This window comes from Doryrhamphus excisus, linkage group LG8, assembly GCF_037039965.1.
Source record: "Doryrhamphus excisus strain RoL-2023G ecotype Guam linkage group LG8, RoL_Dexc_Guam_v1.1, whole genome shotgun sequence".
Taxonomy (NCBI): domain Eukaryota; kingdom Metazoa; phylum Chordata; class Actinopteri; order Syngnathiformes; family Syngnathidae; genus Doryrhamphus; species Doryrhamphus excisus.
Window position 1 is genome coordinate 18,306,062 of NC_136364.1, and position 14,595 is coordinate 18,320,656.

A 14,595-nucleotide genomic window follows, 5' to 3' on the forward strand; every position below is an offset into this window, starting at 1 on the left:
TGATACAGTTTAGTACACAGAGGCTGTCCTTGACTTGGTTCACCCCCGACTCGTGTTAGTGTGATTTAGCTACAATAGTACAACAAGTTTACGTTTCGCTTTTCTTTCCTAAACTGCCATGTCTCTCGGATTGTGTTTACTTGTCCTTAGCTGAAAACGAGCATGAGAAGCTGCCGTGTTGCAGTTGAGACATGGAGATACCTGCATCCACCTCCGACACCATCCGCGTCTGCGCTGACAAGACCTGCTCTTCTCTGACCGTGGACGACGTCTACGAGATAGCTAAAGGGATCGGTACAGAACTGGAGAGGCTCATCGACAGCCACGGCAAAGAGAGCGTCCTGGGCCTGGTGCCTAAGGTGGTCAAAGTGCTGGAGCTTCTAGAGAGCTTCGCGGCCAGGAACCACGCACACAAGCATAGAGAAGAAGAGCTGCTGAGGACCTTCGAGAGTTTACAGCTACAGCAAAAGAGACGCTCGGGCAACGACGAAATCAACGAGAAACATGAAATTCGGGTGAGGAAATAATTTTTATACTAGTGTTGAATGTAGCATATGGTAATAACTTAGTAATAACACTGACTCGTGCACATTCACGCTCATTACGTTCACGTGAGCAGTTAGCTAGTTTTGGCACGGACAGCTAGCAATATTTATCACGACGTAGCATTACATGTCTCTTTTTAAGCAGTAAATGAGGAAAAGGATGAGGATTATATTATAACTAATAAATACACATTTTCATGGAAATACCTTTATTTGACAGCCGGTTTGGTCAAATCATCTTCTATTAAGGCACATTACTGTGTTCATCTGCTACCAGGGGCGCCTTACAGGGGGGTAAGTTGGGGGCAAGTTCAAGCCCCCTCCCCAATAAATACATTTAATTTTATTTTTTATTTAAAAAAAAAAAGGTTAGGGGGGGCAGAATTCTTGACACACTTCTGTCTGCTACTTCTGTAGTTGTAGAAGGATAAACTGTAATTACATGTACATGAACATGTAAACAGTTACGGGTAAATATCCATACTGTATGGACAAAGTTTCGGTTTCATTTGTTCAGATGAACCACACCTCTATTGGAGGCCAACATGTGGATGCAAATTCATAGAAGTAAATAGAAGCTGTGATGGCGCAGTTAAAAGGCAATTTGGTTTTCCCCATCCGCTCATTTAACCCCATGTCTTGTTCTGTGGAGCAGGAGCAGCAACAGAAGGAGCAGCAGTGGAGGAACAAGTGTGAGGAGCTGCAGGTCCAAGTTCAGCATCTCCAGGAGGACAATGAGCAGTTGCAGAGCAGGCTGAAAGGCAGCCATGCCCTGGATGGTAAGTTCATGAATTGAAGGCAGATATGTTTTGAATATATGTTAGTATTTTATGGCACATCTTATCATTATAAACCTCCTGTGACTTACCTGAAACTTACAACAAGAACCTTAATAAACCTGAGGGAGTATTAAAATGTTCTGGATCAGCTGATTTCTGAACAGGCAAATTAGAGATAACAATTATACTTGTCCAACTATTTTCCACATCACTTTTCTATTCTCTCCTGTACAATTTGGATTGAGAAGGAGGGCCCATCCTGGACTAATCAACTGTGGAAACAGACGGCCGCTGACGTCTTAAGTTAGCCAAACATGCATGTGTGTGGAAAACATGCATACTCCATATTGAAAGACCAAAATGTCTCTGTGAGTCGTAAGTTCGACATTAACAGTTTTGAGAATAAAGTGCAGCAGAGGTTTTTTTGCATTAATTAAAAAAAGAAAAAAGTTCTGAAAACAACATTCGTAAAATGGTAGATTAATCAGAATCAGAATGCCCTTTATTGTCATTTTACATATAGTAGAATGAAATTGCAGCAGCTCCATTTTCAGTGCAAGACAGTATGACTTATAATATAGAAATTAGAAGAATAAATAATAATAAATAACAAAGGTTCTACTTTGTAGAATATGTTCAATATTGTAAAAATGGTTATTGAGAAATTTGGAAATTGTTTTTTACTATGCAATGATTAGGCTTTAGTGCACACACCAGATCATATCGTTTAATATCTTGAGTGATTACAAATGTTTCCACCACTGCTCAGTAATGTTACATCAGAGGGTGTGGTTGCTTGGCTGACTTGTTTTGTTTGGGTTTTTTTTAACTCTTTTTTTCAAGCTGTAAAACCTGTCTTCTAAATGATTTAAATAGCCAGATGTTTATTTTACGTATGAAATCTGAATCTGTATCATGCTTTCTCTGGGCAATGATGCACTGAAGTGCAGTATTGTGTAGCATGTTGAAGTATGTTTAAAATCATATATTCTTTATATGACATATTATACCGCTAGTGTCCTCGACTCAGAATCAGTGGGGATATGTGGTCCCGGGCAGTGTGCAGGGCTAGACCGCTTGGGATGACCACGGCATCTAAGAAGTATGCCAGTAAAAATGAAGAGGATATTCCCTGCTGCCAACAAATGGACATCCATAGGTTTGACCTAAGCAGGCTCGTGCTTGGTATGCGGCAGCCATGCAAGTATTGTTTGCTTGAAATGTCCTGTAAATCAGGACAATGGAGCTAAATAAAAAAATATTTGTGGCATGTTTGCTTTTGGGAAATGCAGTTTAGAAATTCATTGTTGACTGAGATAAAAACAGTGTTGGTATGCATGTGTTTGCTTTTGTAGCCATGTTCCTGGTTGAACACCACCTTCCAAATATATCAGTCCTTGTGTTTAATATGAGATCAACTAGATACTAAATAAAAATGTAAAAAAAGTTTGAAGAGCTGGGTTTTGACATGTGTCTTGAAGAAGAGTTAAGGGCAGTTAAAGGTGGTTGCAAGGAGTTCCAGATGGAGTGGACAGCGAGACTGGAGGCTCTGGAAAGATGTTTTAAAAATTATCTATATATATTCAGTGAATTGACTTTTAGATTATGCGACTAACAATGACAATGCTTAATTTCATTGAAGCTTCATCAAATATCTGCGTGTGTTTGTGTGCAGACCGCGTCCAGCGACAGGAGCGAGAAGTGATGCTGAAGCTGAAGCAGGTGGTGGACAAGCAGAGAGATGAGCTGAGGGCAAAAGTGCAAGAGATCACCACCATCTCCAAGGAGGTGGAGGCGGTAAGAAGCCAAAAGACAGCTGTGTAGATCTTGTATGAATATAACAATTATTATGGTTAATTAAGATTTTCACTTTCATTTAATATATTGTAACAAAACATTACCTACCATAATGGACAAAAGTTTAGACACATGTTTTTATTTTAGTTTTGTTTGGATTTGTGGCAGACGTTGACATCAGGTTGATATTCGTTAGCTCATACAGAATATTATTTTATTGAAAAGCAATTCAATTTAATTTAAGAGTCCAAAGTACGTCAGTGTGTGTCGTTGAAACTGAATGAGACTGTGTTGTCGAGAAGATGACAGACAGTGTCAAAGTAGTTCCTGGTTGAAGATTAAGTTGCACTTTAGACATGTTTGAGCAGGTTTTTCCCTTCCATTAGTGTGTGTGTGTATTTTTACCATGTGATGTCAATAGCTGTCATAACCGGGTGTGTGTTTGTTAACGATTTGTTATTTACTCTAGAATGGTGACCTTAATGGCAGGATAGACAAATGCATTCTGTGGGCTTAAATAGATGTCTGACACAGTTTTACGTTCCTGAAGGTGTTTTACTGCAATAACCTTAAGTCCAGTTCGGCCACTGATTTGATTTTTGAAGTTTTTTTTAATGGCGTGTATATGAACTGTGCCGCGCCTGACAAACATGTGCTCCCGTGCAGCTCCAGGAGCAGTTGGAGCGCTTCATGAAGATGAATGCGGAGCTGCGACATAAGCAGAATGTGCTGCAGGCCCAGCTCAAGAGCACTGTGGAGAGAAAGGCTGACTTGGAGGCCGACCTGAAAGAAAAAGTCAAAGTGATTGAAAAGCTTCAAGCACAGATGGACCGAACCAACAGCAACCAACATGTATGCGGTTTACTTGTATCATTTATGTTCACTTGGTCTTACTACGATGAGTTAAACAAAAGTCATATGTACATTTTGTGTATTCTTGTATCCCGTTTAGTCCAGTCCTGGTCACACCAATGGTAAAACTGAGCCCTCGGTTGACCTTAAGGATCCTGATCAGCCGTGCTTCACCAAGAAGGAGGTGCGTGACATCATTTTTGAGAGGAATGAGCTCAAAACCAACCTCTTCCTGGTGCAAGAAGAGCTCAACTACTATCAAAGGTAGGTCAGCTTCACAGTATTTGTCTTTTGGTATTCAGGCATTTTTTTCAAACTTGTTTTTTTTAATCATCTTAAATGCTCAGCATTATTTGTATTTAATGTCATGGTATGTCACAATGGGGGACCTGGAGACTAAAATAAAGCCATTTGATCCCCCTCATAGACCAACCCAATTACAAGATGAAAATAGTGAGTGAGGGATTGCAAATGTCTTGTCCTATCACTAGGAGGCAGTAACAGATAACAGAGCAATATCTGTGGATGGTATGCATTCCTGGAATGTTGAATGCATCAACAACCTATGTATAAAGTGTGTTTTAATAGCTACTATTTTCCAAAAAAATACTCTATTCTTTGTTCAGGATGAAAATAATCGTATATATCTTTAGATAGACTTTTAATTTATTAATGCAACTCGCAGTTTTACTCCGGTTTCCTCCCACTGTTTGAAAACATGCATGCATTAATTTAGTTGGAGGGTTTCAAATTGTATTATATTTTTTAATTGTATTTATTTATTATTCATATTATTACAAATATTTATTATTATTATTTGTAAATTAAACTGACACATAATGTCATATCCCCAGGGAGATTCTGAACGAGGAAAGGTGTCCAGGGTTCCTCTTGGAAGCCGTGCGATCTGCTATCACAAAAAGAAGAAAAGTCATCAAAGCCAAGATGCTGGGAACTGCTGTGAATGACTGCAGCAGGTCTCTCTCTATCACATTATCACTGAAGAGACGCTGTAGTGGATAATCTGTGAAGAATGTGTTGATCTCAAAGGCAGATGGAGCCTCTACTGAACGAATACTTTTTCCCAACCCTGTAGTGATGAGGAAGACAAGAGTCCCCTGACGGAAGTTGATGGTACTGAAAAACCAGCAGAGTCACGTATTCGAAACCTGTAAGTAAAACTGTACACATTTAGACATGAATTGTTATTACACCAAAATGATGCCCATTCATCCATGGCTCACTTGGCCGTGTCCCTCACAACATGCTAGAAGCTCTTCCGAAAGTGTAAATAGCCAAAAACATGACTAAGCGCCCCACCCTGTTTTACCCCAAATAAGAAACACGTGACCTGATCTTTTGTACATGAGAGCGATCCCTCCCTCTGTTGTCATGAGGTCTTAGCCAGTCCTCTGCTATTTTTAGTCTTAATCCTATGTCCGTTGAGCTGACGTCAGGCCTGTCTGTCTCTGTCTGCTGCAGCTTTGGCTTCCTGACGTGGACGGGCAGCGGCCGTAGCCCCACCCACATGAGCAATGCCACTTCCAGCTGGGAGATCATCGCAGACTCAGAGGCCAGTGTGGAGTCCCAGGAGCACACGTCTTCATAAGTCTACGAAAGAAATAACAAGTCTGCAAGTGTATTTCATACTCCTCAATCTCTGCTACTGACAGAATATTTCATGCCTGCTGCAAGCCTGCCAGCAATATCACAAAAATACTATGCAAAGTGTACGAACACAGACATGCAAATATTATGTTTTTAAACAAAACACCTTCCTACACATTTTTTAATCTCCCCAGCCATTTGTCTTTCATCTCATGAATTTTAAGTAAACAATAATTTTATTTTAACAAATTTATTCTCCGTTATAGGAAGAGTTATATTGCATTGTAGTTATAGTGACTGAAAAAAGTTATTTTTCATACACATTATATATTTTGGATCCTTTATTGCGTTTTAAAACCAAAGATGAACACATAATTATGTTGAATGAGTAGAGGACATGTATGGAATACCACTTCTTTTCCTTGGATAGATAATAACAGCAATTGAACACATATCTCAAATTGGACTTACATACTACTACTACTACTACTACTTAATACTTACTACATTTGGGGAGTTTTAAATGTAAGGTGTTACCTCTCTTCTAGCAGTCAATGCATGTTCATTCCATGAGCCTTAAACAACTGCTTGAATTTAGGTGGTTTTTGTACAGAAAAAGATGCACTGTAATTAAGTATGAATGGCATTTCAAATAATTGTGATGTAAATACATAAATACTTAAATAAATAAGTAACTCCCTAGCTCACAAGCCCTAACTGCTTTGACATGATGCCAAAATGTAAATGGAGCGTTCCCAGAGTTGTGGCTGGACTGGCCATGTGTTTGTAATGTGGGTGATGCCTTGGTCCTTGCACATAACCAAATGTGTATATGAACCTCTTATTTGGCTTACTGTCATTTATAAAAAAAGGTTTTAGCTCAGCTCTTAAATCGGGAAATTATTACAGTGAATATGGGTTGATAACGACACCCTCGGTCAGCCAATGAGATCTGTTGTTTGAGAGAGAGAGAGAGAATGGGACACGATGATCGTGATCCATTTAGTTTCCTAAAATACTGTTTGCAGTTTATTTTTGTAAGCACGAACTGACAAAGATTTTGACAATGAATTAAGATGAGTACAATTGAATGCAAATGTGACCAGATGCAGATTCTTCTGTCATCCTGAGAATCATTAAAAGTCATTTACGACTGATTTGCATTGGAAAGAGCTTCATTCTAACTAACTTCATTATAACTGACTTTGTATTGTGCACTACTAAACCTTGTACTACATTTTCCACTTCCTAAATAGGCTGTCCTCATCGTCTCCTGGAATAATGACTGTAGATTCTGGGAACACGAAGCACTGAGGTGTGTTTGTACGTGTGTGTGTATTCTATATGTGCAAGTTTCCGGTGATGTGTGCGACCCCATCTTTAAAAAGCTCCATCTGGCTGAATAGAAGGAAGTACCTTCAGCTTCCCCAGGAAATGGGAAGAGGAAACCCGGTGGCTCCGACCCCGGTATTATTGCCATGAAATGACTTGCTGGAGAGAGAAAGAGAGAGCGAGAGAGAGAGAGAATGAGGGTGTCTCTCATTAGAAACAGAAACTTGTGAGGAAATAAACGAGAAGTCCAGAGCAAATGACACGTAAAAAACTTGACACAGATCTATTCGCAGAAGATGATGCTTTTTCTCAGAGGCCTGATTGCTTTGTCCTGCTGTTGGCTGTCCTCCTCAATCACGCTGGACTCTGCTGGGAGGAATGTGTGCCACAACCCCAGGTACAGCTCTGCTTTACTCATCTTTGATACAAGTCATAATGTGTATTTTTATTTAAAATAGAGTCCAACACATAGCTACCCAAAATGAATCTAAACTAAAACTGTATCATATACATAAAACCAACTCCTCATATGAAGAAAAAAATAACTTTTCGTAGTACTTTCTTGAGATTATTTTTAGAACATTTTGTATTTGATTCTCTTAAGGAACAAGGCAACAGTTCCACGGGATAGCAACTATAACAACTATATCACCATTTGTTTGCTGTCTGGTTGAGTGGCTGTTTCTTTGATAGCCATTATTTGTTTTGCAATGCAATATTTTAAGCCTCAGTGGTACAAATAGTGTAAAAAAAAACAAACAAATGATCCACAGTGAACTTTGTTTTATGAGTTGAAGTCTTTCTCTGGAGCACATGACCAAATAATGGAGCTGTAGCTAAGATAACTAATCATGGCACAACAGCTCTGTCCATTTTGGTCACTAGCTTGTTAATATGACCAGACAAATTCAATTGTTAACTCTAAAACAGGGGTCTCAAACTCAATTTACTTGGGGGTCACTGGAGCTAGGGTCTGGGTGAGACTGGGCCGCATCAGGTTTTCAAAAAAAAAACACATTTATTAAAAACAGAAAAATGAATAAACTTTGCTTTGGTTTCGATTTTCTACAATAAAAGCTCTGATAAAACATTCCACTGTTCTCAAATATCTTACTTTTTATTTTTCTACACAAAATAAGATGAAAAATAAATAAACAAATCAAGAATAAAGAAAATCAATCAGTAATAAATACATAAATATAATAATAATAATAAAACGGCAAATAATAAAAACTTAAGAAACCACATATAGTTGGTGGGTAGACAAATGATTTTTTTCAGATTAAAATGAACAAAGCATTATTAGAGCCCTGTAGACATGACAAAACACGACTATAGTCACATTTATACTCTTTTTATTTACAACATATTGCGCAACTGCAGGGTCTTGAGACACATGCTAACTCGCAAACTAGAGAGCTTGCGACCTAAACGGTAGCCTTCAAGTTATTTCCTTTAAACTTAAATAGCCAAAAACTTACCACTTCCACACGGATAGGGAGGATAACTATTAACAGTTATTTAACCTTTAACATGAACATTAATCAAATGTAATAATTTTTTCTGGGTACATGATACCATACAGCATCCATATCAAAATTGTGTGGGCCGCACTAACATTAAACTTTCATATCAAGGCGGGGGCCTCAAACTAGTGTCCTGCGGGCCACATTTGGCCCCGCGGGCGTGTTTGAGACCCTTGCTCTAAAAGCTCCACCTTATGCACAAGTGACTTTCAAAATTAGACACAAAGGCAGAAAAAGGTCATTGGTAAAAATAGAAAAGAGGACCGAGACAGCTGCCTGGGGAACCCCGGTTTACTTATCTAATATCTGAGATAAAACTTAGCTGGGATAGGCTACAACATATGTATCTATGTGACCCTTTATGAGCACAAGTGGTGTAGAATCTCAATCAATTTCTAAACATCCATGCAGGGACCCCTCCACCCTGATATGCTGCACCGGCTGGGGTCAGGATGGGAAAGAGTGCACAATACGTGAGTGTTATATTACACTACACCCATAAGTCATGTTTTGTTGTTGCCGCTATCATTTTCCGTCATATGCATGTGTACAGCTCTGTGTGAGGGGGGGCAGGCATGTCTGAAGAATGAGCTCTGTGTGCATCCCGGAGTGTGTCGCTGCCCAGCAGGCTACTATGGCGCCCATTGTAAAACACGTGAGCTCACCATCTATTTACATTTTTGACCGAGTCCACAAGGAAATGGAAATACTGCAGACTTTGTCTATAATGTGAATAATTTTATTTTGTTTTCTGTACCAGGATGTCCTCCAGAGTTCTGGTCATCAGACTGCCGTCAGGTGTGCCCATGTCACCCACATGGTCGTTGCCACCCTGTCACTGGCGAGTGCACCTGCAACCCCAACCGCTGGGGTCCTCTGTGCCAGTACCCCTGCAAATGCACCCGCCATGGAACCTGCCACCCTGTCTACGGAAACTGCACCTGCAATGAGGGCTGGTGGACGTCAACGTGCGCCAAGCCGTGCCAGTGCGTCCCTGGAGGTTCTGTGGGTCCCGGCTGCGACCAGCTGACAGGCCGGTGTCAGTGCCACAGGGGTCACTGGGGGCTGAAATGTCCCGCCACTTGCAACTGCTACCTGTCGGAGTGCAACCAGCGCACCGGTGTGTGCGAGTGCGAAACCGGCTGGTGGGGTCCCAGCTGTGACAGGCGGTGTAATTGTGACCTCACACACAGCAACTGCGACACCGCTACTGGACAGTGCTTTTGCCACCCGGGTTACATGGGCGACTACTGTAACTTGCTGTGTGAACCCGGAAAATACGGCAGCTGGTGTACAATGAGGTTTGTGTTTGTGCCGTGTCATGTGCCGCCATCACGCGTCATCATGTGACATTAACTGGTGCCCTCGCCTCCTCAGTTGTGGACACTGTAAAGGCAAGAAGCCCTGCTCCTCCACTGATGGTACCTGCGCCGCCTGTGAGACCGGCTGGAACGGGACACGATGTGACCGCTTGTGCCTGTCTGGTTACTACGGCGACAGCTGCCAGGAGACGTGTCCGCGGTGCAGAAACAATGAGACTTGTGATCCAAAAACTGGGAAATGTTGGCGATGTGATCCGGGATGGACAGGACCCAGGTGTGTATCCGCACGCAAACCAAGAGGTTTTGATTTAATTTAGTTTTAATGGCTCACCAACAATGTCTAGTAAAATATCTCTAGTATTGCCTATAATTATGTACTATATCTGGTATTGTCATACATCATATAGAATAGGTTATAGCTCCATTTATGTTGCTCATTCAAGTCTTTTGCCAGGTGTGAGAAGGCCTGTCCTAACAGGACATATGGAGACGCCTGCCGCTTCCTGTGCAGCCCCTGTTTCCACGGTAACTGCCATCATGTGACAGGAAAGTGCGTCTGTCAGCCAGGCTTTCAGGGAGAGAGGTGAGCATTGTCGGTGCACACATTCACGCTGATATGAATACATACATTATTACAATTTATTTCATTAAATAACTTTTTGGAATAAGCACACTGATGCCAATTTAATTTAATAGTGTTGAGATCATCGGGCTGGTCATCCATCATCATCATCCTCATACTGCAGCATGATGCAGGGCCCATGTTGCACACATCCTGGCCACAATTTCAGGAAGCTGCAAAACATGTGCCTGCATACTCAGCACACATGTCACCTATTGAATATTTTACTCTGAATTGATGATCATGACAACAGCTTCTAGTTCTTGCACACTCTGCAACTTCTGTAGAGCCAGGACGAGGACTGGAACCGATATTTCACAGTTCACAATCAATATAACCTGATCACTTTTATGTGAAGCCATATTAATACTTCATATTACGAATGGTCATTATTCATTTGAATTGGAAACCTATTGCAAACATTTTACAAATACTGTATGTCTTAGGTTTTGGTCCAATTGTATATCTTGGATGTTTATCCTGCTTTTAGTGCTTATGACTATGGTAATGATAATGGTTTTATTTCATTTGAACATGCATCAGATTACAATTGAGTGCATCCCATAATCAGTTCACAGTTCCACATGTCCAAAAGGAGTAGGAAGAAGCAAAGCTTATTAAATCCTACCCCTCCATCTGGTACTTTTACAATCAGTAACTGTTACATTTGTTCACTTCCTGCTTTCCATAATACAGTTTAAGTTATTTTTTTAATAATGCACCTCGTACCGAAGTACGAGGTGATATGACCATCCAATGACATAATGGGTACCATAGTAAGTGTCAATATAGTGATATATATAGCACATCATGACTGGTTCAAGACTCTTCATCCTTGTATTTAGCAAACATCAACTGCTTGTATTGTTTCTTGAATTGGCTCATCGTTGTGCATTGTTTGAGTTCCTTACTCAATACTACTAACTATAATTTGTATTTGGGTTGTTATGGCCCAAAGACAGCACATTAGAGCCCCTCTAATGTAATGTCCGGTCTTTCATTAGTCATTATATTGTAGCCAATAAAAAATAGGTCATTACTCAGCGCTTAAATGTACTGCTGAGGTTAAAATGACATCATTCCTTTTTCCCCCATTGTCCATTTTAGTTGTAACAGCAGTTGCTCCGCCCTGCAGTTTGGCCTCAACTGTTCCTCCGCATGTGACTGTGGTGAGGGCATCTCCTGCCACCCGGTGACCGGTGTTTGCCCCAATAGTATGTCTTACCCAATACATATTATGGTTGAATTTATAAATGACTGATGTATATTGTCTCAATGTGTGTGTTTGTGTATGCTAGGTGGTCGAGGTGCTCTCCTTGCAGGGCTGTTGGTTCCTTTGCTTGTGCTGCTCCTGGCTGTCCTTTGCTGCTGTCTGTGTTGTGGAGGAGGTCCTGCTGGTGGAAAAGACAGGTCTGGATCCAACTAACACATACTGTACAGTGGAACCTGGGTTGGCATCATTCATTCATTCCAGAAGGTCGGGCTTTAACTGGAACAGATGCTAACCAAATAAATAGAACAGGGCTTATGACTTGTAAGTATTAAAAAATGTCAACCCTATGACTTTAGACTTGACTCGGACTTAGATTTAGATTTAATCCAAAGAAATAAGCCATTCAAGACACAACTGTATGCTTGTGTGCGTTGCAATAAATGTGTTCTGGAAGTGTGGAGGACAGGAAGTGACATAAGGGGTTCTGAGTTTAGGTTTTTTTTTACCTTGGCATTGGTTATGGCTGCAACAGGAGCCCATGTTATTATTATGATGATTATGATTATTATGTTATTGTTGTGGCTGTTCTTTAATACAGTAACATTACCTAACCACCTAACAAACACCTAACCATTGTAGAATATTAAGTATCATAATTATCCTAATGCTTTGCCTGATTTTTATGCTTAAAAATGCTTAATTTAGTAAAAAAAAAATTTAAGCATATTTTAGCAAATTTATTAAATAATTATTTTTAAATAATTAAATAATTATTAAATAATTTTATTAAATATTATAAAGCAAATTTTATGGTTTTTTTACTAAAAATGCTTAGTTTAGTAAAAAAAAACTTAAAATTTGCTTAAATATGCTTTTTTAATTTTTTAAATAAATTAAGCATTAGTAAAATAATTAAAAATAATTATTTTTTTTAATAAATTAAGCATTAGTAAAAAAAAATTAAAAAAGCATATTTAAGCAAAAAACATAAAACACAAAATTTGCTTAAATATGCTTTTTAATTTATTTTTTACTAAATTAAGCATTAGTAAAAAAATTTTTTAAAAAGCATATTTAAGCAAATTTTACATTTATTTTTTTTTACTAAAAATGCTTAATTTAGTAAAAAAAAAAACAACATAAAATTTGCTTAAATATGCTTTATTTATTGATTTATTTTTTGGGGATGAATCAGTAATAAAAACAAATAATTTGTCTTTTATCATCTCCCTAATCCACCGTTCCTCCACAGAAGGACGGTGGCTGATGGAGGCCTGTCCGTGCGGATGAAATATCACGTCTACAGCGTCCTGGCTAACATTGGTGCCGCACTTCCATGCATCTCAGATTGGTCCTCTGGCCTCCCTCGTGTCACTGGTATGTGTCAGACATCAATGCAGCTGCACATGTCAGCACACGTGTCTTCATGAGTTCAATGTACAAACCGTGTTCACGTCCGATGCGGTGCAGTGTCTCACCATGACCCAGAGTTGACCTTCAACCACAGCTTCATTGAGCCTCCCTCCTCCGGCTGGATGACAGAGGGGTCTTCTTTTGAGAGTGATGAGGAGGATGGAGAGGCTCTTTACTGCGTCCCACCTAGGGAAGGTACTGAACTTGACCATCATGATCCCAGGTCGTCCTGATCTCCTGAATGTATAGCCAACATGCTAACCACTGTTTTGAACTCTTCCTTGTTTTTAAATGTTCTGGCCTTCTTTGTTTTGGACAGACATCCCTGGAGTGGAGAGCAGCCACTTCCAGGAGATGAGCTCCAAGTGCAACATGCTCTTAGACCCATCAGGCTTCAGCAGCGAGGACATCGCCTCCCCCTTCAACATCCCCCGCACTTCCAGCATCGCCAAATCCAAGCGTCCCTCTGTCTCTTTTGCAGAGGGCACCCGCTTCAGCCCTAAGGAGAGGCGTGGCTCGGCTCAAGACCCCGCCCCTCTATCGGGACACCCTCGCAAAGCCAAGTCCGCCTGGGGGGGTTTGATGGGTGAGGAGGACGTAGGTGAGGGTGAACTCAGGGAAGATGGAGTAGATGTTCAAGTGACAGGCAATCACGATTTGAGCTGTGAGGTTGTCGAACAGGAAGAGGATAGAAAGTCGGCTACACGCACTGCATCAGGTCGAAGACGCACCATGTCCAACACTGCGGCTCACAAAGTGGCTGGGTCTGCTTCCGATCATCCATCTACAGGCTCTAACAAGGTCACCACAGTGTACGTGACTGTGGGAAAAGCGGGTCGACCCACGTCCAAGGTGGAGGCGAGCTCAGAAGGCCCCGTTCAAGCCATGCTGAGGCGACTTGGAAGCCTCCAGAGGCATAGAGAGCAGGACCCTGGCAGAAGCAAACCTAAGGAAGGGGCAGAAGGGATCGCTAAACCTCCTCGGAGGAAGCTCGGAGCTCGGAGGAGCGTGTGGGAGCAGGGCGGGCCTTCAGGAGAGGAGCTCTCCATCAGTAAACCTGTAAGGAGGAAACATTCCTCCAACAGTGTCCCTGACATGGCAGCTCCTAACAACATGCCGCCGTCAGAGAACATCCCCCTCAAAAGACCACTGTCGTCCATTTTGAAGAGCGTGCCGGAGGTGCTGTCAGCTGACAGAGGTCATGGAGATGACGCCAGCATGGGACAAACTTACTTGACTGTCAGCCCAGCAGGGGGCGCTGTGGCTCTCACAGATGAAGATGCAATGGTGAGTGTGAAAGATGAACCTTGCTATGAAAACATCATGATTACACACTCACAAATCACATCAACCTCATAAACAATACTGTACTGTAATACCATGTATGGTTGGCAGTATAAACCCTGGGAGACACTGTTTTATATTGATTGTTAAAAATAAAGGGGAGAAAGGGAAATACTATATATTATCAGTAATACCACATAATACCAGATGGGATCAGCTGACTAAATTCCAGTGTATAAATGGTTATAAAGGTAAATATTTTATTTGTCCTAAATAAAAAGCACCATGGCTAAAGAATAATA

General features: G+C 40.8%; 2 protein-coding genes across 2 annotated transcripts; both read left to right on the plus strand.

The window, feature by feature from the left end:
* rilp (Rab interacting lysosomal protein) lies at positions 1–6,732 on the plus strand. Its single transcript, XM_058080394.2, has 8 exons — positions 1–515; positions 1,201–1,324; positions 3,000–3,121; positions 3,788–3,973; positions 4,074–4,237; positions 4,828–4,950; positions 5,070–5,144; positions 5,456–6,732. Exons 1-8 carry the CDS (start codon positions 192–194, stop codon positions 5,580–5,582), a joined length of 1,245 nt encoding a protein of 414 aa, XP_057936377.2. The 5' UTR covers positions 1–191; the 3' UTR covers positions 5,583–6,732.
* Positions 6,733–7,091: 359 nt separating this feature from the next.
* scarf1 (scavenger receptor class F, member 1) lies at positions 7,092–14,395 on the plus strand. Its single transcript, XM_058080392.2, has 11 exons — positions 7,092–7,310; positions 8,851–8,912; positions 8,993–9,094; positions 9,200–9,740; positions 9,817–10,035; positions 10,216–10,344; positions 11,491–11,597; positions 11,682–11,793; positions 12,849–12,973; positions 13,067–13,204; positions 13,329–14,395. The coding sequence occupies exons 1-11, from the start codon at positions 7,210–7,212 to the stop codon at positions 14,366–14,368; spliced, it is 2,676 nt and encodes an 891-aa protein (XP_057936375.2). The 5' UTR covers positions 7,092–7,209; the 3' UTR covers positions 14,369–14,395.
* The last annotated feature ends 200 nt before the right edge of the window (positions 14,396–14,595 follow it).

Bases quoted from the DNA above. Each gene is read 5' to 3' on its own strand.
- rilp (XM_058080394.2), top strand. From the start codon at position 192: ATGGAGATACCTGCATCCACCTCCGACACCATCCGCGTCTGCGCTGAC. The intron at 3,974-4,073 runs GTATGCGGTTTA...TATCCCGTTTAG, and splicing joins GAACCAACAGCAACCAACAT to TCCAGTCCTGGTCACACCAA. The intron at 4,238-4,827 runs GTAGGTCAGCTT...TCATATCCCCAG, and splicing joins GAGCTCAACTACTATCAAAG to GGAGATTCTGAACGAGGAAA.
- scarf1 (XM_058080392.2), top strand. From the start codon at position 7,210: ATGATGCTTTTTCTCAGAGGCCTGATTGCTTTGTCCTGCTGTTGGCTG. The intron at 7,311-8,850 runs GTACAGCTCTGC...ACATCCATGCAG, and splicing joins AATGTGTGCCACAACCCCAG to GGACCCCTCCACCCTGATAT. The intron at 9,095-9,199 runs GTGAGCTCACCA...TTTCTGTACCAG, and splicing joins TGGCGCCCATTGTAAAACAC to GATGTCCTCCAGAGTTCTGG.